Raw genomic sequence first — 22,994 nt, 5'->3', positions numbered from 1 at the left:
AGTAAAATATGAAATCTATTTTAAAATAAAATTCCTTTGACTAAGGAAGAGTGTGCTTCCTTCATCTGACTGGAAAAATAAGCCATACCAGTTCAAATCTTGATTCCATTCTGCTGCTACTTTTCTCCCAATGTCTTCTGTGCAGTCACTGCAGCTGGTTGTAGTAGGGTAGATCACTGGAGCAAGAATGAGAACCAAAAAAGTACTGGGTGGCTTATTAACAGCCAAAATCAGTATCCACACATTCTGGATAATTTTTGAATATTTCCAGAAATGAAAGAAAAATTGAGAGTTTTAACCAGCATGGAATGACAGAGTAAACAGCTACCTAATGCCAGAAAATGTCTCGGTGTAATACTTTTACAGTTTAATTAAATTGAAAAGAGATAATTGTCATATTTTTTTTACACTTCTGGCAAGGACTGTGTTCACCTTATGATTGCAGTTGCCCACCAGGAGCTGTGCAGTGCCCAGCAGCACCTGCAGCATGATGAGGAGGAATCTTGCTCCAACTTGTACTATGTTTTCATTCCCAGCATTGGTATTTTCTCAGAATTGGCCCAGAATTTCCATGACAAGAGCAGTTCTGCCCTTCTGGTGTTTTAAAACTTGTAAATAATGAAGGACGATACATGTAGCAAAGAAACAACCCCGTCATTTTATCCTTGCAGATTACACTAGCTCTCATTAAATCAGTAATGTACTGAGAAATACGATATTGAGTTGAGGAGGCTGGCTGTTTCATTTGGTAGTAAGCAATTCTACACAGACAGCTGATCAGTAATTTCCCTTAAACCAGGTGCCTCATTTGAAGGGAAGTTGCTTGTTCTCACTGGAAACAGGCTTGGTGCTCAGGGTTCTGGAGCATGGTTGCTCACCGTGTCCCTCAAAGTTGTCTTGTTTTCAGTAGAGAAGAAAGATTGAAACAAGAGGTTGAAAATTGTGAAATCTTTACAGCTGCTAAGTTGCTGGATTTATTAGCCAACATCAGAGCATTAGTGGAGAGGTCTAATCTTACAACAGGCTTTTTAAAGCTTGTTAAGAAGCAGGCAGAGCAGAAAGATTTTATGGCTATTACTAACTGATAAACAAGAAACTAATGACAAATATCAGATAATTTGTGTCAGATTTACCATTCAGAACCTCGGTTTGGAACTCAGTCTGTCCTGCTTGTAAGTTTTACCATACAGTGTAGCATACAGGCTGCTTTTCTGATGCTGACTAACAGCAGGAAATTCCTTGTAATTTTGCTGACTTCACAGTGGGGCTTTGGGGTGACAAAAATCTTATGTGCCTACTGTTATGTGCTTATTGCTTTTTAAGAGTAGCTGAATTACTTTAATATTGCTTCTAGTTAGGAGCAAACACTCAAATTTTATTTTACAATAATAATAAATTTATACATTTTAATAATAAATATATATACATTTTAATAATTTATACATTTTAATAATAAATTTATACATTTACATTTATACATTATACATTATACATTTTAAGAAAGAAAATCAACAAAAGACCTCAGAGGCTTCTTTACACTAAAGTATTTTCTAACAATGTGTTCTCCAGGTAAAAGCATCTCCTTATGCAAATTTCTGTCTCTGAGTGGTTTAAGAAAAATAATCCATTATTGTAAAAATGCCTGCCCAGAGTATTGTTGATGCAGTAGGAGGTACTTGAGTGTGATCCTAATAGTCAGTAACCTTTATTTGTGAACCAGTGCTCGGAAACTTTTAGATAATGGTCTTTTGTTGGGGGCTGGGGGCAGAAAAGATTTTAATGGGGTAAAGTTTGTTTGTTTATTTGTTTTAAGATGTTTGAAAGTTTTTTTTTTTTGTTTTTTTTTTTATTCTTTCTGTTACTGTTTCAGATGTATGCTAAGAATGCAAACAGGTTTTAGATAGCCACCAAATTACAAAGATGCCAGTGGCTTACAGGAGGCTAGGAGCAGGAGTCTGGTTGGGCTATAGGCACGGTGGGCTGGGTACAGCACAGAGGTCTGGACTGTGAGAGAGGAGGAAAGGAAGTCATAAGAGTTGTGCAGTTCCAGAGAGGATGCTGTAATGGTGGAGATGGCAGTTGCAATAGTTGTATGGCTTTGAATAATTTGGCGTTCCCTGAGTGAATTACTCTAAACTTGCAGTAACAGTAGACGCATGAAGAGGCAAAATGTTGTTTATCTTGTCTGATGCATGCAATCTGTTTCATTAGCATGGGGAATATGAAATAGTTCTTTGAAGTCCCAGCTTGTCTTGTTCTGCAGACTTTTTCATATACTGGAGTGCAGAGTGCTAATCCCTCCTGCATTATCATCTGTATGGACATTCATCTTGATTCTATGGAGTGCCTGCTTAACACTGATGCTGTTTTAAACTCTCAGTTGCTTTCAGATGGGGAGAAGACAACCTGCCTGACTGGAGGTGTAAGCTCTCTCACAGTGCAGTGACAATTACAGCAGTCATTAGTAATGCAGGATTGCTTCTGTCATTGTCTTAAGGTATTACTTTGCAACATGGAGAAATAATAAGGTATAGAATGAGGTTTAGCATTAAGGTATGCCTTGCTTTGAATTAATGGAAGGATTCTATCTTTCCACGGGAATTTGTCAGGCTTTTTATCGATAGATTTTCTTATACGCTGTTTGTTCTGGAGACATAATTTTATTTAACCTTCCTTTGTGAGGACCAATTGCTAACACACATTGGAAGCTAGGCTTATTTTCAGTAAAAAGTAATATCAATATCCACTGTAACTGAAAACAATGTACATTTTGATTTGTGCTTGAAGGGCAGCTAGCAAAGCAAAGTGCTCCTAGATCCATTTTCAATCAGGGTGTCTTCTTGTGAGTTCACTGAATGTGACATCTATACTGTTGGCATTGAAGGGTTTCTCTTTCAAAAAAAGGTATTGATTTTTCTCTTTTTTTCTTAGAACAGTTTACTACTCTGGAAATAGTTGTGTAAACAGTCAACTCTAAGTGCAGCTTCTTCTGCTGAACCTTTACATAGAGCAGAGGTGCCCAGCCATTCTGCCCTGGAGCCAGGTGAAGGCTGTACAGTCTGTTCTGTCCCTGCTACCAACCCGTGGGCTTGTGCACGTGGCACGTGATCTGTCCAGCCCTTACATGACCCGGCAGCCATATAGTCAGGTAAACAAATGTATAAACTTTTGTTTGTGAGGATGGGATATGGCATCAGTATTTGGCTTACGCCAAAAGCTGCGTTTGGTCCGTAGACCCATTTGGTCCAATGAGCTGGTTGTCTCAGGTTTAGAAAGCTGCAAGCTGTAAAGTAAAACTAGTTTAGCTCTTTTTTGGTCCTAAGCACATATTTGACAGCTTGTGAGAAAATGGGAGTATCCTAACTCTGCTTTATCTAACATCTGTTTTCAGAAGTACTGTTTGTTCTCAACAGGTTTTTGTGTGCACTGCAGTAGCTTGGCAACTTGTAGATTGCACCATTTGGTGATTTCAGTATGCTTTTAATCATCACTGAAATTTTCCTTTCTAATTTTGAATATTCAAAGTACAGTGAAGTGGGCATCTGTGATTATAATAATATAATAGCAACAGAAATGTTTCATTTGATATCTGTTTAACAAATTGTTCATTCAAATTTGTAATCCAGTATGTCTTCAAATTTCAGTCCAGAAGTCTTTCTTGAAATTAGTTTAAGAAAGGGATTACTTGTAACTTCTTTCTGCAAGTGATTGTTAACCACTACTCAGAGTTCCCAAATACCTATTTGTGTAGCTTGCTGGAGGAAGCTCAGTACTAAAAGGCCTGACTGCTTGCTGGTTCTTCACTGGAAGCAAAGTTTGACTTTGACCTCTGCGCATGGGGGCATGAAGACGCGTTGTGCATCCTGTTAATTGTACTTTCCCTTTACACTTGAATTTCAGTATGCTAGAAATGGTACAAAGCTTTTGGTAATAGCGTGAAGAGTACAGTACTGTTGCCTTACTAGTGTTCTTACTACATGCTTACTAATGTTCAATGGAGTGTTCTTATGCTGTAGGTTAGAACCTCCTGGGTTTTGAGTGGTACCTTATTTGTAGGGAAGAAACAGACTAGGAAACCCACTTACATTATGGAGTTGGTGCCTTCTGTAGCATACGGATCATCATTTGTAGTGAACAGTGATTCCTCGTAATGAAGCCAGTAATACCCCTCACACTTGAATCTTAAAAATTGCATCTCAAGAAGGCCAGTAAAACAACATATGATAAAAACATCTTCAAGGAAATGAAGTTTATCATTAAATAAGATGTAGATTTCTTTTTTTCTTTTTTCTTTTTTTTAAATAGGTAACGTAGAGTTCACAACTTCCTATTTAACAATTCCTGCCACTTCCTTTCTTGTGTGTTTTAGTACTTCCTCTACATACGAGCTCATAACTTTTGAGAAACTTCATGGAACTAGTAGAAAGTTTGGAAATACAGCTGTTGTCTGTCTCACGGTATTCTAAACGTAAGGATAGTTTACCACACCATGTTCACGGTGAGGCTTTATTCCCTTAAATTTTGCAAATATATTAGAAAGTGTTATGTAGATTTTTAGATATTCAGAGTACTTAATATGAATAGAATCATTTATGCAAAGTGAGACTGGTTGCTTAGTGTTTCAAAACTGAACAAAGTTTCCTTGAATTTGAATTAAGTCCTTTCCTTTGCATATTAAACACTTACTGGTATTGCTTTGTCCTTCTAAAGGTTTAATCCATTTTTTGTTTTCTCTATAAAAAAAGTAAATTTAAAAATTAGCCTTCACCAACATAAATAAATAACAGACTTAATGCTTACACAATTCAGAAACACAGTGGCTTAGATATGGCTTATCTTGTAAATGCTTATTTTAAACTCTCTATGATAATGCATGCTGTTTCTCATCTCTCGTTTTTCATCAGTGATCTACCTATTTCTGCCGAGTAAGAATCTGGTAAGTGTAGTGCTTCCTATGTTTTAGTTGTGGCATCACAGAATCCCCAAGGCTGGAAAAGACCTACAAGATCATCCAGTCCAACCATCCACCTATAACCAATAGTTCTCACTCAACCATGTCCCTCAACACAAAATCCAAATGTTTCTTGAACACCTCCAGGGTCGGTGACTCCACCACCTCCCTGGGCAGCCCATTGCAGTGCCTGACGACTCTTTCTGAGAAGTAGTGTTTCCTAACGTCCAGCCTAAATCTCCCCTACATCTTTGACAGTATGACAAATAATTGATATTCAAGCATGCTCAACACTGGCCTACCACTGCTTTTACCAAGTAAATTCAATGACGTTTTGACTGTTTACTTCGGTGAAACACTTGGCATTTTGAAAATCTCACCTTTGTGATGCAATGTATTTGGAGTATTACCTAGCAGTAACTTGGGCTGGATAGCCAAGGTAATGTTACATGTACAGTTTGGCTAAAAATAACTTTGATTTCTAAACCATTTCTTCCATCATCTGAACACAAAAGTCTCTAAAACACAAACATTCTGGTCTCTATCTCTAAAACACAGTGGGCTCACAATAAAAATTCCTGGCTGTTCTGGTGCATTGTGCTTAAGAAGTATGTTTGAATCTATTTCATGTTATTGCTGCTAAGTAGGTATAGGAGATAAACTTTTGTGCAGTGATTACTGAAAAATTAGATTTCAGAACACTTTAAAAGGCAAATATGTTTACAAGCGAGCAGCTATGAACTGGACCTTTTCCTTTTGAGACAGGCTCTTCTCAATGTTCCAGATAGAGAGGAGATTGTCTTTACCTTATTTGATGAGAATTTATACCTATATAAATGAAACATTACAGAAAAAGTAGTGGTAAGTCTCTACAGTCTGAATAAACTGTTGCTGTTGCATTTAATATGGCAAAAGTATTGTGCTGTGAAGATTAATTTGGTAGGTTTCTAAGAGGGAAATAACCTTTGAAACTCTTATAATATGCAAACTAATTAGAGGGTGCAGTGAAAGAGCTGTTTCTGCCAAGCTGACTAAGCTAGGAATTCAAATTACTATTTTTAGCCAGTTTATAATGTTTCTAGTTCTCAATAGTACCCATGTTACCACCTTCAAAAATTATATTAATTGTATATTTATCCCACTGATTAACAAGTACAATCAATACTTTTACTCCAAGCACAATGTTACTTTTTAGCTCAGAACAAACTGTGGATATACAGACAAAACAAAGCTCTTCTAGTAGCATCTGGGCTGTGGTACACTATAATCACGTCTATGACTTGCATGAGTTTGGGCTAAAAGCTTCCTTAGAGGAAAAGGCATGATCCCTGGAGTGAAGTAACTTGTTTTCTGTAAGTTCTTTACATATAATCTCTCCAGCATATTCCTCCCTTTTTCCCCCCTCCAAAAGAATTTTCTTTCTCCGAGAATTTCTTGCATGCTATTGTTTGCGTTAAAAATGCTTTTCTGTTGATCCTTAAAATATAATCAACGTAAAGATCCTGTTTAAAAAACAAACAAACAAACAAACAAAAACAACTTCTGAGTTTTGTGCAGAGATTTGAAAATCATTGTAATTAGCATTTTGTACTTCGAGAAATAACTGCAGCAGTACAAGAGTTTGGAAGGTACTGATACAAGTCACATCGTATTAAGTGTTTGCAATTCTATGAGATAGTGACAAGATTAACTTCAAAATTAAATTCTAAACTATTATTTCTTTTTTTTTTTTTTCCCAGTTAGCTTCCTTTGGTACTTTCTGCAAAGATCACTAGATGAGCAAAATATATTCCTCAGAATGTATGTGTAAGGAGTGGACGTACTTAATGGATAAATATATTGCCTTTTTTCTTTAATTTTATATCAATCTGATTTTAATGTAGCATGTTGTTTGCTGGTATCTAAACTTGCTTTAACTGAGTGTGCTTTCTGAAAACATACGTAGCTACTTTTACTCCAGATAAGAATTCAGTTTTAAAAAAACTATTTTAATTCTCTTTTACTTCTATTAACACCAATAGATTACTTACTGTATCTCTTCTAAATTGCAACAGGTAAGATCTGAGTTTAGTCACTGTTGGATGTTGAAACTGATAGTTTAAAGTTAATTCTGTTTTCATAAGCTTTATATTTTTCACTTCTGTTTTTCATGATGGTAAGAGACATCCAGACCAACTCAAATAAAGAAAATAAAATCTAGACAAAATCCAGAAAATAGTTCTGATTCTTTTTGCTTCTGATTTTGTGTCATGATGGAAAACAGGCCATCGACAGTTAATATAGATGTACTTTTCTATTTTGAAATAATTTCTGTCCAGAAACGTGAAGGAAACTCATGATTTCCAGGCCTGGCTCCGATGATGCTGAGCGACGTCCACTTCCACTGACAGGTTTTTGTTTGTTTTTTTTTTAATAAAGCTAGCAAAGGGGAGGGGAGCTAATCTAAAAATTTCTCCCCTTGCCTCTAGGGACCAGGGAGGACAAAAGCATGATTGCTTATAGAAGTATCCTCCCTTCTGAAAGGAGAAGTATATAGTTGTTCCAATGCAGCTGTCACCAAAGAGAGAGCATTGCAGTGTAGTAGCTGGATTCCTAAAATGGTAGTGAGAAATGTTGGCTCCAAAGTTAGAAGCCAAATGAGCTAGAGCATTGCAGATGAAAACTAATCTGCTTGGAGAACACAAGGAGCATCCATAATAGCAACAAAGAAGTGGCTTCTAATGGTCTTCAGTGGGCGACTTTCTTAACTGGTATATTTGCAGTCCTTGAGGGAAGATGTGGCTGCAGTAATGGCTGTTTGAAGAGATCAGATAGATCAAAATCAGTACTCTAGCTGAAAGGTATTTTCTTGCTCGCTGAAACCCTTTAATGTTTCAGCAGTTGCAGTTGACATAAATGTTTATTTTGGAATGTAATGCCAGCAACAACAACAAACTTAATATTAGAGCATTCAAAGAACAGTAGCAGTGATGTGAAAAAATGTTTTCCTTTTTAAGTCCTAAAAGGATATTGTTGTAGCTTTAAGTCTCTACTGAACTTGTGGAGTGTGTTCTTCCACTGCCCATTTTTGTCTTTGCATGCAAATTCTAACGCTGTGTTAACAGCATAATAAAAATGAATTGGTGGTAAGTCATAGAGTGGATGAAATTTCCTGCTTTTCCTATTACTTCTTTCATCGCCTGGCTTCTAGGAGATTCTATAAGGTCAAAGTTACATTGCTGTATTTATAGATAGTTTGATAAGTGAATATGAACAGAACTCTGGAGCTCTTGTAAAAATTCAGCTTTTCTGTTTACAGAGATATCTTGTGCTCTAAGACCTCTTTAGGTTTAGTATTTCTTCTCTCTCATAATGGACCACTTTTTGCTTTTGATTAAATTACATTATGTAGCCATCTCTAATTCCACCCACCTTCCAATATTTGTTTTGGGCACCCAGCACCAAAAATTCTGAAAGGATCTTATTTCCTGTTGTGTAGTACCATTCGTAAACTGTCTTTGGTCTTCATTACTGCTATCTGAGCCACCACTTTAATGTAGATATGGCACTGCTCAAGAGAGTTGGTATACTGTTTTTTTTCTATTTAAACCTCGTTATCCATTTGCAAAAGAATGCAGTGCAGCAGAACAAACTGAAAACTGGAAAAGAAAGTATCTTTCTAGTTGCTGAATCCATGGTTAAAAGTCATTGTGATCTTATTCAAGGAAACAGATATCCTCCTGGGAATTGTTCCAGTGCTAACTAAAGTCTCCAAAAAGCGAAAGCTCTTTACCACTAGGAGACTATTTAAGAAAACTTCTCTTCTGACTTGTTAGGCTTGCCTTGAAAATTGGAACTATAGCAATCCCAAGAGCCTGGCAAATATTTGTTTCTTCTATTGGATAAGCAAAATGTTGGATTTAAGAGAGGTAACGATTTTGTACTAGATAGTAGACACATCCCGAATGGTGCTTAGATCTTTTCTATTTTGTAGACACTTGTAAATCTTGTCATTTTGGTGGATAAGTCCATTCAGTCCATTTGATCACCTTGCTCCTAGCTTAAATCCGTCGTGCTTCATGGATACTACTTGATCAGTTTCAATTAAGGAGAAAAGGGAAAGATCATTAGTTGTGAGGCAGCATTCACAGCTTATTTGTGGTTGGTATTTTAGGACTAGTGTGTAAAAACTTGTTTTCACAAACAGTATAAACTGCTAATAAGATGAATGCACAAATGTTGACATTTCTTTCTTTTTCTTTTTTTTTATCAACATTTGCAATTTCATTTTGTTTCTTTAAAAATATTTGTCCTGAGCAAAATGACAGCAGTGTTTGTCTATGATGTCAATGTGCTGTGCTGTTTGTTTGGCTTTTAGTCAACATACTTTCCAGGAAAAGGTGAAAGGACACTAATACCACAGATCAGTTTTGTTTGTAGCTCAGTGAATGTGAAGTCTCTTTAAAAAAAAAAAAAAAGACAGTAATAACTTAATCGAGGCATACATAAACTTCAGCTCCTTAAATGTGTGGGGCTCCTTGCTTTGAAACTTGGCAAGTGTGGTATTATTCATCAAGACCACAGAAAACAATCTTTGTGTGGGTGTTCAGGGTCCTTTAATCATTGTAGTAGCTTGCTTACGTCTCACAAGATGAGCGTAGTGACCCCCACTGAGTTTTAGACAGTGAATGTAGTTCAGATATTAGTTTGAACAGCTACCCAGAGTCTCTCTTTAGGCAAAAGGTTATGAAGTCTTTCTGTATTGGTTTGAGGGCTGCTCTGAAAGTAATGCCTCCTATTTTGTGATGTCAGAGGCGGATGTTGGTGGTGTGGCAGTAGGGGCTGAGCCTTCCCACCAATGTCCCATTACATTTTGTTGCCGTGTGACAGCTGGCAGCAGAGGAGCGGTCTGACAGAGTGGTGTCTGACATGGAAGTGCTTATGGAGCAAAGAGAGGAATTGAATTCCCTCATGAGGGAAATAGACATTCCTATTGACATTCATTGATGCTTGCTGAAAGTTTATGGAGACCAACCAGTGGATTTTGGCACAGGGAGGCATGGGTGGTGCGTTTGAGCGATGGTGACAGTGGTCATCTCCACTGGTGCAGATGTTTCCGAGTGCAGCATGGAGGCTCCTGTTCATTGCTAGTGAAAATGCACAGCTAATGGTGATGACTACATTGAAAAATAGTGTTTTGTAGCTGAGAATTTGCATCTCTTGGAGTTTTCATGGAAGTAAAAAGGAGGAGGCATTACTCTCGGAGCAAACTACATGCAATACTAGTACCTTAGAAGCCTTTGAAAATATTTGTTAATAAGAAAAATGCCCAACGTTCAAAAATGTTCATTGTTGTCATCAGGTGCCATGCTGAGTGTAAATTCTGAACCAGTAATTCAATTAAGTGTCACATATTCTTTTTTCTAAGTATGTGAGTGAATCATATGGTAAGTCTTACTTATATGAAAGGATGCCAGCCGGGTGGCTTCTCTACGAAAGGCATGATTAGAAGCAGTCAAAAAGAAGACTGCAACCCAACAGCACACAAACCCACAGGTGGCCTTCTGTTGTATTTATCAAAATTAAGGAAAAAGTTTGTCAGAATGGACAGCTGGAGGAGGTAGGAAAAGACAACTTCATAGAAGGTCTGGTAATGATTTTCATTGCTCACTGAAGTTGTCATACAGCTGACAGGAATTCAGATAACTTTTGGAAAGTTTCTGTTCCTGCAGCAGAACACATGCCTTATACCTATGTAGATTAAATCACGTGTCCTTTCTGTGTAAAGGGAAAGGATGGTAGTTGTAAAATGGAACTATGCTCACGTTCATTTACAGGAACCATCTTGTGCATCAAAATTTTAAATATACTTGTTTCAGTGTACTGAAATGATTTTACAGGAAGTCAGGCTGAACTGATTCACTTTCCTCATATTGATTTCTGCCCAGCATGAAACTTCTGATATTAACAAAGGATGAGTGATACTTTAGATACCACTTGAAATGACTTTAAATAATAAAACTTTCTTATTTTTCTTAAAGTTTTTCTAAAGATGAAATTTAAATCTGAATAAGAAGGGTAATTCCTGTAATGGTGATAAAGCTTGCAGTTGGTTTGCGCATACAGAGAATGAGAATCCTTACTGCCTTTCTGTCTTTATTTCAGTACCTTTTCTAGTCCTTTTCTAGTTTTTCTGAAGCTAAATTAGCCACTGTCTGGTAGCTTGACCAAATGCCTGTCTATCCTTGTAGCAAAGAAGTTTGGGATAAAACGTACAGATTTAAACCATGTTTACATGCTCTTGCCTTCTACTGTACTCTAGTAAATAAGATTGGTTACTGAGATGTAATGTCAGCTAGCTGCTCTTAGATAGTTGTTAAAGAGGCTTTTACTCTTGGTTTTATAATAGAATTTCAGAAAGGAAATTATATGACAAACAGTAAATTAAAAGATGTTGGAAGTTGATGCCAACTATTAGTAGCAGCATGGACTGCAAGCCAATCTAGTTGGCTTTTATTTGAAGTCTTCCATCCTTGCTCTAGTAGAGTCCCCAGAATTGTTTAGAAAAAGCATGATCGTATCTCAAACGTTTTAAAAGACTTTTTTTGTTGTGTTGTGGGTTTTTTCTGTACAGAACACTGAGCTTTATAAACAAGCCAGGTTTTCTGGATTTATATATTGAACTTCTAATACTGAACCTTAATTTTCAGTGTACATTTTATAATGGGTGTATTAATCTGGACTGCTTTCTAAGAGCCATATAAATGAATTTAAATACTTAAAAGTCTAGCAAATGTTTGAAAATCTTTGCATAATCTAGTGGGAGGGTTAGAGAATATGGAACTTCTTGATTTACAACAATGCAAAACCAAACCACACAAAAAAACAAACCTTAAAGAAGTAGTAAAACCCTAAAATATCAGCAACTAATGGCGAGAAGAATTAACAACACACTGATGAACAGGCAGTAAGCAAGGAGTGATATTGATGTAGATACCTTCAAAGTTACTGTATCTCTTTGTATACCTTGCAGAAAAAGGGGCACCCAAACACCAGAGAACTTTAATTATATTTATCTTTTTTTTTTTCTCCCTATCAAATGAGCTCACTGGTTTTAAGGTTAGATGGTGATAATACATTATGCAAGAATTTGGTCAAAGTAAAGTCTTGTTTTTTCAAACTGAGACTACTAATGCTACATGGTAACTCTGAAAGGTCGTAGAGTGTTCTGAGTATAAATAAAAAGTCGTTCCACAGTTCTGACTTAATGGAGTCAGAGATTCAATTGAGAAACTAGACTATCTGCAGTGGTTCCAAGGGCATCTCTCATCCATTTGCTTCCAGTTTGTGACTTGTAGCTGGTCTAAACTCTTGGTTTTGTGGCACATCAGTTTGGCTGTGAGAAGAGCTTTTCTCATCCTCAGCCTTCTACTACTTACAGTTTTTGTTTTCTCTCCTTCCTCTCCACCCTCACTGAAGACTGCAGTCTATACATGTAGTCTTTACCTTGTTTTGTTTGTTTTTTTTTGTGGTGGGTGTCTGTAGAAGATACAATGCTGCTAGATGGCTTGTGAGATGCTGGAATGAAAAGGGTAACTAGGAAAGGAGGACTCTGTTTATAACCACGGTTGTCTCTTAATGAAGCCTGGAATAACTTACAGACCAGAAATTACACATTTTAAATGCATACAAAACCCATACTGCAAACAAATTAAGGTCTGGATTTGTAACAGACTAAATTCCTATGAGTTACGTGCACATCTGGGCTGCCAGATGCAGCAGTCTATTTGAGATGAGGTTAAATCAAAGGTCTTTATCTGTAGACCTCTGTGTTTGGGTAAGTCAAGATCTGGATCTTGTCTCTCTGATTATTTTTCTTGTAGGAGATGAGTGACATAGAAGCTCTTAGCACTTCAGTAGGACTGTGGTTTATTTCCTGGCACTGACTTTGTTTGATGATAAAGATAGCAAAGCTTTTCTTCTGCAAAACAACCATTGTCAAGAAAAAGCCATTCCATCTTCTCAAAAGTCACTGTCCTTCTAGCAGTGTAAGATGTGCTCCTGACGCGGATTGAATATCTGGGGGAAAAAATAGAGATGGACGTGGTGAAGAAGGAAGCTGCAGTTATTTTCTTATATTGACTCAGTTCAGTTTCCTGTTTTGGCAGTGAGTACATGGCTACAAAACAGCAAAAGTGGAGCGTTACTGACAACTACTCTGAACTTCTTCTGTTATGGATCATAACTTTCAAGGACAAACTGTGTTTTGAACTTACTGAAATTCGAGAAGTCTCATGTAATTCTTTAACTATGTAGTAGAGTCAGTCTAATGCTTAGCGTGAGTATTCAATCTCTGGTTACCCCAGTTCTACTGCAACCTTCAAAAAAATCAGAATAGAAAAAAGTTTTTACTCGTGGCAGATAATGACATTGAAGCAATTTGACAATCTGAACAATTGAGTTTTGCAGAATACAGTGATGTATTCCTTTTGACAACATACTAAATAAATACAATACTACTAAAACTGGCACATGGTACAAGTCTGTTAGTTTCTTGCTTCTGAAAGTACTTACCCCAGTTTGAGGAGCTGCTTGGATGCACGAGTTTAGTTGAGCATTTAGTATTTGGTTACCTGCCACAATGAGGTGGGTACAATAAAGAACTGGAGGATTTACTTTAATAATTGGTAAATTTCTACTTCAGCATGTTGAAGCTAGTCGGTGGTGAGAAGCAATCAGTAATATCTGCAGGTGTAATGAACGCGGGCACAGAAGAAATCAGTACACTTTCCCACGCGCTGATATGATTTAATAACACAACCATGCCCAGTTTATGTTCTCAGGGGGTTATTTCCATGCCTACAACTAGCTGACTGTAGTGTCAGAAGCACTGCTTACGTTGCATTGCTGCAACCTGTTCTAGATTGCCCAGACAGTGCTGAATTAGCAAGGGGCTTTCTAGGAAAACCAGGTTGCAAGTGTGTGATTTTATATATATATATATATATATATATATATATTAATTCACGTAGTAGTGTTGTTGAACTTTAAGCAAACTTGTCCCTTTTTCTCTCTCTCTTTCCATGCTACTTGGCTTTGGAAAGAAGCTGGGGTACAGCCCACTGGCTTTTGTTGAGGTAGATTAATAAATCTTAATAAATATTACCATCATTTTTCTTGAAAAGAAAATGGAGAGACTAAGTGATTAAAAAAGAAAAGATATCAAAATCTGTGTTTTTTTTTTCAATTATCTGACTGAAATTCTGCAGCTTAAGACTGATGTTATGTGATGTAAACGTCCATTTATTTATTTGGTCTTCAGATGCACACTAATGACCTTTTTGTTACCTGTGAATTCTGTCACCCTTTCTTGTACCCATCCAAATGTCCTGATACCAGAAGTCCAGTTTTACTTGTCAGTCTGAGTTGTGTGAGATATTTGATCTCCATATACTTTTTTATCTGTTGATCTACATATGCTTTAGGTCTTAGCAAGGTTCTTTTGTTGAGGAGTCAGTTCACTGCCTCTCAGTGACTAAATTTGCTCTCTTAAACACTGACATGAAGCCATTTTCCAGTTGTGTAAAGTGCCTGTTTATTGTGGATCCCTTAGTAGTAGTACCTGTTTTTCTTGTAGCCCTCTTTGCCGCATCATATAATTGTTTTTTTTTCCCATTCTGCAATCAGCCTTTAATGCTGGCTTTAAGAAATCTTTTTTAAGCTCTTAAACTAAAGTTGCTCTTTTGTTTAAGTGGTTTTTTATACATGTTTTGAATTGTGTTCCTTAATGTGACTGCCTGAGTAGATAGATTTTTTGCATGCCTTTGTAGCTGGTGATGAGATCTTAGCAACTGCTGTTTCCTGTCGGAGCAGAGCTGTTAAAATGACAGTATATCATTACCCCGAAGTCTAGACTATTCCAAAATTTATGGTGTAACAAAACAGCGTGATCAGATTGAGGCCTGCTGTGGAATTCCCAGGAAGGCTTTCTGTTGGATCTGAAGGCCCTTCAGACTGGTCATGACAGTTTCTCTTCTTGAAATATTGACATGCAAATGTGTGCAAATTGCAACGTGCTTGAACAACTGATGTCATGAATGCCTCTTCATGTCGTCTTACCTAGTACTTACTGGAAGATTTAGGGGTATATCTTTCCTTTCTCAACCTCCTGTAGGTTTCTGAACAAGATGAGAAAGGTAGCAGTCCAAAAGTGGTATTATGCTCAGGTTTACATAGGGCAAAAGTAGCTCGGGGCTGAGGAAAAGTGGCTGTAAAATGAAGGGGGAATCGACTGCTGGTACTGTAGAGTAGTTAGGGGTCAAGGGGAATTTTTTGAAGGCTGGGAGGAATGGAAGGAAAGGATTATGTGCTATGGACTGAATTACTAACATGAGGTTTCGGAAAGGTCGAGCATTCTGGAGCAGGAAGCTTTGGGATGAGGGGCCGAGAGCCTCCAGGAGCAGCCCTTTCTGCTGCACGTCTATCCAAGCAAGGATGTGCTGGCCTCCCTGATCACTGCTGTCTGAACAACTCAGCTATCCTTGCATTGCGTCCTTCGTGGCAGGCGAAATGGAACCCATTCAATGCAACCGAGACCAGCCTTCTGAAAAGCCCAAATGAACTTCATGTACTTCATGTTCCAGTCGTTGCCATTTATTCGTATCAGTGAGAACTTTCAATTTGAAGAATAGCACTTCAGCCAAGTTCCTCACTCTACCTCTGAAGTTTTCAGGGGTATTTGCACTGGGTATGGGGCTTAAAATCAGGATATGAGTGTTATGGAATGACTTGTGTTCATAAACAGAAGCATTTGACCTTGTGAAAGTGACTTGGGTTTTAGTCCATCTTTATGAAGTGTTACACTACACAACTTTTTAAATGAAATGTCCTTTTAAAATTACAGGATCTCTGCAACGAGACTGAGCGTGATTAAGGAAGGTGATAAGTAACCTTATCAATACCTGTATTCATCCACTAACTTCAGATCTCGTGGCATGCCTGCTTCAGGTTACTCATAGCGTAATTCCGTGCACTGAATGAAGCTGCTTTCTCCAAAGTGGTGATCCTCTAGTCTGTAACTAGACCTCCACCACCCCGCATCAGTAGTTAATCGGACTTGATAGCTGACTCCTAAAGTAACCCATAACAGAGGTTTCTGGGAAACGTATGAGAAGCCTGTAACATGGTTGTTTTTGTAACTTGTCACTAGAATGCTTCTTTCCAATAATCTTTTCTGTTGAAGGCATCTGATTTCTACCAAAGCCAGCTTAATGTCCTGAAAGAATCTTATGTTTCTTGTCATTCTAGATGTTCTACCAACTGCTGTAGCCAAAATAAACAACAAAAAACCTCAAATCACTTTTATTCCATATTGTTGAGAACAGCATGCCCCATCTTTTCAGGCATGGATTCAACCACCGAGATCCAGACAGACATGCCCTTTGGGATTTTCTTTTTTACTGGTATTGCATTGCATTATATGCTTAGTTGGCTTTTCATACAAGGCAGCAGCTTGCCTGCTGCAATATCTTGATCCTTCATTTTCCCCCCCTCGCTCCTACCCTTTTGTTTTAATCTCTGTTTTTTGCAACATGCTTCAGGAGTATGTAATTTTTTTAAGGACTGTCCATTTTTGGAAGGGATGTGGGTCATTTCTTTCTTTTCATTTTCTACATGCTTATTGGAGTTTTGCATCTCCTCGACCTCCTTTATTCTTTCTATTCCTTTAGGCACTGTAGCATCACAACAACAAAAAACCCACCAGGTATTAGTTAATCCCTCAGCAATGCATTACCAGTCTGAGATCCTTTAATACATATCTGAATCTGTGGAACTCTCTGAGGCTGGGAGTAAGTAGTGTATAAGTGCATGTACACATGAATACTTAAGTACAGTATTTTTACATTAGAATTCCTTTGCATCGTTTCATTTCTGTAATGAAATGTTTGATTTGTTTCCTATTTTAGAGAGGGGATGGTTCTTTTCAGATGTCTTAATGCCACGAAATGATACTTCAGACTAGTGCTGCTACCAAATTAACTCCGTATTCACAGCTATAATTCCTAAGGTTTTTTTGTTCTGGTTTGCAATTTGCTGCATTTTAACATGGGTCTTAAGTGTTGACCTTTTGGTTTCCTAACTTCATAGGCTCTGTGAGAAATACGATTAGAGATCTAGAAGGCCATTTTTCCTTAGTTCCCTATTTTTATCTCTTATTAATCCTGTACAGTCAATATATAGGAAAGATAAACACCTGCAGAATACAGAATCCCAATCTAATGTCAGAGATTAATTTACAAAAACAGCCCTTTTAGCTACTTCATGTTTTAGATATTAGATTATGGCAGTTAAGATCATGTTCTCCAGACAGCATTCTTCATAAGCAGAATTACTGGCAGCCATGTGTTAAGTTATAAAAAGGTAGCAGCTGATGTCAGAACTTATTTCAGTGAGGGGCCATTTCAGAATACTGTACTAATTTCAAGCAGGTATATGAAAGATAGAGCTGTTTGCTTGATTTGCAAAATTCACTGTACATTGTAATTATTGGTGAATAATGGGGTAATAAAGCAAAAAAGAGGAAGTTCAAAATAAATGAATGAATAAATAAATACAAATCGTTAGCACTGTGAGTAATTCTTTCCGCAAAGCTGTGAGGAATAGAAAAGCAGTCCAGTTTGGCCTGTGTTTCAGCAATTAGATTTTGAGGTGGTGTAAAATCCTTCTGCTCTCATGTTGGAAGCTTGCCACAATTTGAGCTGGAGCCTGAGATGATGTGGAAGTATTGATAGAGGAGTGCCCAGCCTTTCTGTGCAGGTGACCTATATATCACAGCAGCCCTACAAATGTACTGCATGTTTATGCACAGAAACCTCTGCTTCTAACAGTGGTTACAGATGTGTGGATCAACACCATGCTCAACAGCATGCATGTCTGCACAGATAATTAACATAAAACTTGGCTTAACTTGGGGTCTTTAACAAAAATAAATTGCACTTCCTGAAAGGGGGCAAATGAGCTCTGTAATTTGTTGATAATTATGTTTTTGAATGGCCTCTGGGCCAGATTCATTTAATGTTTGTGCACAAGGTATCTGTCTTAGGATTTCATAAACCTAATTGTGCTATCAAAGTATCAGTTTTACAGTAAATCCATTCCTTTGGTATTCATTAATTTCAGTTAAATATGACAGCTTTATGATAAAGTTCCTTGTACTGTAGCTTTTAAGAATTGCATGCTTAAAACAGTATTTATTTACATTGCTAAGATGTGTTTCTTATCAACTGGGACTAATATCCAAGGACAGCAGAAATCATCTCAGATAGTTGAGCTATTACATACATCTGAAAGACAGAACCTGGAAGAAGCTGTAATTGTATGCTTTAGATGATAGATACATTTTAGTCGAGCATGTGAGTTGAATTTTTTTTTTAAGCCTAGATAAAGTTCTGCATGGCCTTAGAAAGACGTGGTTGCGGCACGTTGATGTTGACATGTCACTTCTGTGTGTATGCATCTGATGCCAAGGGGAAGACAGACCTTTTCTACCATAACGAATATTTTCTAATTCTTGATCGGTCAGAAAGAATATTTGATAATTCTCTTGATAATGGTAACATATGGAAGTGGTTTGCAGCGTTTTCTTGTGTTCTGATAAATTTAAACTCAGTTTTTACTTGAATCCTAAAACGTTCACTGTCTAAAACTGTCACACGGTAAAACAAATCACGTGATTCTATGATAAAACATGAAGTGAAATGGCTATTTGTCTTCAAATAGCTAATGGTAGGATGATATTAAATGAATTCATATATTAAACTTGTTTGTTTGTTTGTTTTGTTTCAGGACATCAGGCACGAGGCCAGTGATTTTCCATGTAAAGTGGCCAAACATCCCAGAAACAAAAACAGAAATAGGTACAGAGATGTCAGCCCCTGTAAGTATATTTGCTTTTCCATTGTTTGTAACAGACAATTGACCTCTAATTATTTCAGGCAGATAAATGCTCTGTGTAAGATCAAGACTTCTGTTAGATGCACAGAGATCCCAGATCATTATTTCTGTTTATATATAAAGTTATGAGATTGATGGCACAGGATGCCATTGTATTCATAGGATTATCGTGTAGCAACATGCAGTAATTCTGTATCTGTGGGTAGAAAACAGAAGAATGGAACTTGTTTTCTCTTATGCTAGGGAAGAATAGTGGCAGAAGCATTAACAAAAGTAAAAATATCCTTTCTATTGCAGTACACTTACTAGAGCATCCTTTTAGTCAGTATAGCATAATTGTTGCTATTGGAAGATGGAGAAGTCTTGCATAAAGTGTCCGACCACTGGAGATAAATCCACTTGAGACAGAGAGTGAGATTTGATACAGAGAAAAGGAAGTTTGCAGAGGTGGTAATCTTAGTGTGAGACCTCTGCTTCTGAAATGATTGTCATTGCATGTTCTGTTGAATTCTGATGAGACTCCAGTCTTTGAGCACGTGTCCTCTGTACAAGGCACTGCAGCAACAGTTCTGTTCAGCATTGTAGGCTGTCTTTCCATCCATGATTTTATGTACAAAGACGACCACATTCAGACTTCCCTGTGCCTGGCATGCTGACTTTGGAGGTGCTATTGCAGACACTAGAGAAAGTAACTACTTGGCTGAACTGACTGGCTTCTCTGCACTACACAGTGGTAGTCAGGACCCTTCCTTAAAGGTGCAGCACTGGTACCTATTTTAAATACAATGATTCCGTAGGTTCTGTCTTTGGGCAATTATCTTTATTCTGCTCAAAGACAAGAGTGTTACTGTGTACCAGCAAATTCTTACATTTTAGGGGCTGAAGGTTATTATCTGCTCACCTTTCTTGTAAAATGTGAAAATCCTTGTCTTTGTGGGTTTTTTCCTGTGTGCATTTTTTCTTCTATATGGAGCAAATAGGACCTAACAAAAGAGCAATAACATTACATTTTCTGTAACTCTTTAATTATTATTTCTAGACATTACTTTGTGCTTGCCTGGGGAAAAGTGGAGTAAGAAGTCTTTTGTTTGTTCAATATATGCTTAGTCAGACCTTTAACAAGCTGATTTTTAATGTTTAAGTTGCAAAAGATAAGTAGTTATGTAACTAGATTTATTTAAAAACAGTAACTTAGTAACTGTACGAATGTATCAGTGTGATCTGGTTTGCACCTTACCATTGTGAGTACCAGATGCAAATACTTCCTTCTGGCAATGTATTTCTAGAAGATGGAGCTTGACTTGCATTCACTGCTCTGGTATAGTGCTGTTCTTGTAGTGCATACGTGGTACTTGAAGCTCCGGGGATACCAGAGAACACTTCTGTGATTGAGCTCTTCTGATTCTTCAGGAACACTCAGCTTTTTTTGAGCCTAACATCTAGTGAGGCTGTGCATGTATTCCAACCAGTGTTTCTGATTTATTCTGCAGTTGACCACAGTCGAATTAAGCTAAATCAAGGTGACAATGACTATATCAACGCTAGTTTAATAAAAATGGAAGAGGCCCAGAGGAGCTACATCCTTACACAGGTAATTGCTGTCTACACACAATGGAAATATAGGATGATTGGAGTTGTTTTTCAAGGAATTTCTTTAGTTTCTCAGGTTTCTGTTGTTTATTTTAAAGCTAGTTAAGTGTATATAAGTATCCTTGTCTGTTTAAACATATTGGGTGCTTAGAACAACTTTATATAAATGCTGCATGTTTTTCCTTCTTTTTGTCAGTACTGTACATACAGTACTTTGTATTTTGGTACCATTGTGTCTCTGACTTCAGGCCCACCTTGGCTTTATGACAGAAGTTAATTTACTTTTAGAAATCCACTTACAATATGTTGGTTTATAAGCAACCTCAAGATGTGGTTGACATCTGTCACATTTCTCCTGCATGGAAGACCAGCACAAAGACTTTGGACCTTTGAACTATTACAATCTTAAAAGTAAAGTTCCTGAACAGAAACGTGCTTCACTTTGTGGGAGAATTTCACATTTACAGAAGAATCGTACGTATATAAACTTCAAGATGTTGGAAACACAGTTAAATGTAATAACATAGGTACTTATTTGTTAGATTGAGTGGGGACAGAAGTTACATGAAATATACTGGAGATTTGCTAACACCTGACCTTCCCTTTAAAATAGTGTTACAATCAGAAAGATTAACAGGGTGGAAGGGTGGTACAGGAATGTAACAGCAAAGGGACCAGCACAGATAGGATGGCATTTCACAGGAAAAGTAAAGGTGCTCACCCATCTCTGAAGATCTCAGCTCACAGAAAGGACTCCACAAGGGAGGGATCTCCAGAAAGAGCTCCTTCCCCACTGCAATCAGCCCTTAAATGAGGTTTAAGAGAGGTGTGGCCAGGCTCCACCCCTTCTGGTCACACAGCTGAATTGCCTTCACCTGTGCTCCCAGTGCTGACAGGGGCTTTTCCCCAGGTGCTCAATCAGTGGTTCAGGCTGGGACTCAGCAGTTCCCATACAAATAGCAGTATGCTTCACCACCTGTTTGTCGTTACACGTCCTTCTGAAAATGATGTTAGTATAGCATTCACAAATAACGTACATCCTAAGAACGTGACCACCAAAAGGTCTGTGGGCAGTGCTGACATCTTTATCTTTGAAGTGAGAAAGTAAAGCTATGATACAGACTTCAGTGATGGAGATATGGGCAGGGGGGAAATTTGCTGTCTTTCTCTGAATCTGTGACTTATACAATTACGTAACAGTTTCAAAAACACCAAGGTACCTGGTCGTCTTATTGTACAGCTGCGACTGTGTCAGAAGTCCTGTTTGTCCTAAACCTTTGGTTTCCTGGAGACAGTCCTGGCCTCTAATCTTGACTTTTTCTTCCTCCCACGCTTTAGATAAAGGTAGACTGGGATTAATATTTCCAAGTAAAGGTCAGCAGCTCTTCCTTCTTCTTTCTAGAGAACAAAGATAAATCTGTAATGAAGAAGCAGACAGTGCAGCATTCAATATGAAAATGATTCTGTGCACATAACTTACATTTCCCTTGTTTAGGACGAGGTAGGCTGATTGCAGAGTCGAACTGGTAGACTTGTATGTGCAGCTAAGTGGTACTAAAGATTTTTTTCTGATCCAGTATTTAATGGATTTGAATGGCTTTTTGAGGTCTCGGCCAGCTGTTCTGTTTGAGCAAGGTGGTGGTTAGTGAGTGTGAGAGGCACAGCGCTGCTGGCTGTGTTGACCCAAATTCAAAATGATTTTGGAGTACAGAGCAGCAAAATGAATTAGCACAGACGAAACTATAAGGAAATGTGTTTTGTAAGTAGAGTATAATACTGTAAAGTATCATGAATAACAGTGAAGTATTGCAGAAGAATTAAACATGCACATTAATTTTGCTCCTAATCAGTGAGGATTTATTTCCCCATTACTTTCATTTGCCCGCCTAAGAAAATTCTCTCAGCATTTTTTACTCCCAGTTCTCACTAATGAGACTACTTCTCTCTTCCTGTTATGTGTGTGGAGAGGGAAAAGATTAACTATCCTTTCATGGGAGAATTGGAACCTAAAACTACATCACTGCATTCTGCTGTTTTTGTTTTGTTTTGTTTTGTTTTTTGTTTGTTTGTTTGTTTTTTACAGTTTGAGAAGTTGCTTGATACTTGCCTGAATTTATTGCCTAGGGCAGTAACTTTTTACTGGGAAACATTGCTCTGATTTTAACAGAAAATATTGCTTATTTCTGGTTATTCTGTTTCTGCAGGGACCTTTGCCAAATACTTGTGGTCACTTCTGGGAGATGGTTTGGGAACAGAAAAGCCGTGGTGTTGTCATGTTGAACAGAGTGATGGAAAAGGGATCCGTGAGTATTTATCTGGTGTTAGCTATGTGCTCACTGTATGTTTTGCTTTAAATTAAATTGAAAGAAAAAAAAAAAGAACTGTAATAGAGGTGAAAAATGTGACTGTAAGTAATTTTATCTAACAAATAGTGCTTAGGATTAACTACCTGGTGAATCAGTCTTTCAGTCAGAAAACTATCCAGTTTGTACCTGCAGGTCTTAATTTCTTCTGAATTTGG

At 37.6% G+C, this 22,994-nt stretch overlaps 1 protein-coding gene and 1 long non-coding RNA gene across 2 annotated transcripts in view; one reads left to right on the top strand and one right to left on the bottom strand.

The window, feature by feature from the left end:
* Nucleotides 1-22,994, top strand: part of PTPN1 (protein tyrosine phosphatase non-receptor type 1) — a 43,273-nt gene that overhangs the window by 8,165 nt on the left and 12,114 nt on the right. The window contains exons 2-4 of the mRNA XM_085241879.1: nt 18,776-18,866; nt 20,374-20,474; nt 22,678-22,776. Of these exons, the coding sequence (XP_085098005.1) occupies nt 18,776-18,866; nt 20,374-20,474; nt 22,678-22,776 (291 nt within the window). The remainder of the gene's footprint in view (nt 1-18,775; nt 18,867-20,373; nt 20,475-22,677; nt 22,777-22,994) is intronic.
* LOC109370793 (uncharacterized) lies at nt 1,817-22,726 on the bottom strand. The gene is made up of 5 exons (XR_014887800.1): nt 21,954-22,726; nt 21,694-21,871; nt 19,785-19,866; nt 13,207-13,308; nt 1,817-13,009 (listed from the first exon to the last, which is right to left on the bottom strand). It is a non-coding gene; the product is annotated as an uncharacterized LOC109370793 (long non-coding RNA).

Source organism: Meleagris gallopavo, chromosome 22, assembly GCF_905368555.1.
Source record: "Meleagris gallopavo chromosome 22, MGAL_WU_HG_1.1, whole genome shotgun sequence".
In the NCBI taxonomy this organism is placed as follows: domain Eukaryota; kingdom Metazoa; phylum Chordata; class Aves; order Galliformes; family Phasianidae; genus Meleagris; species Meleagris gallopavo.
Note: the sequence above shows the minus strand (reverse complement) of the source record. Positions and strands in the feature narration are given on the sequence as shown.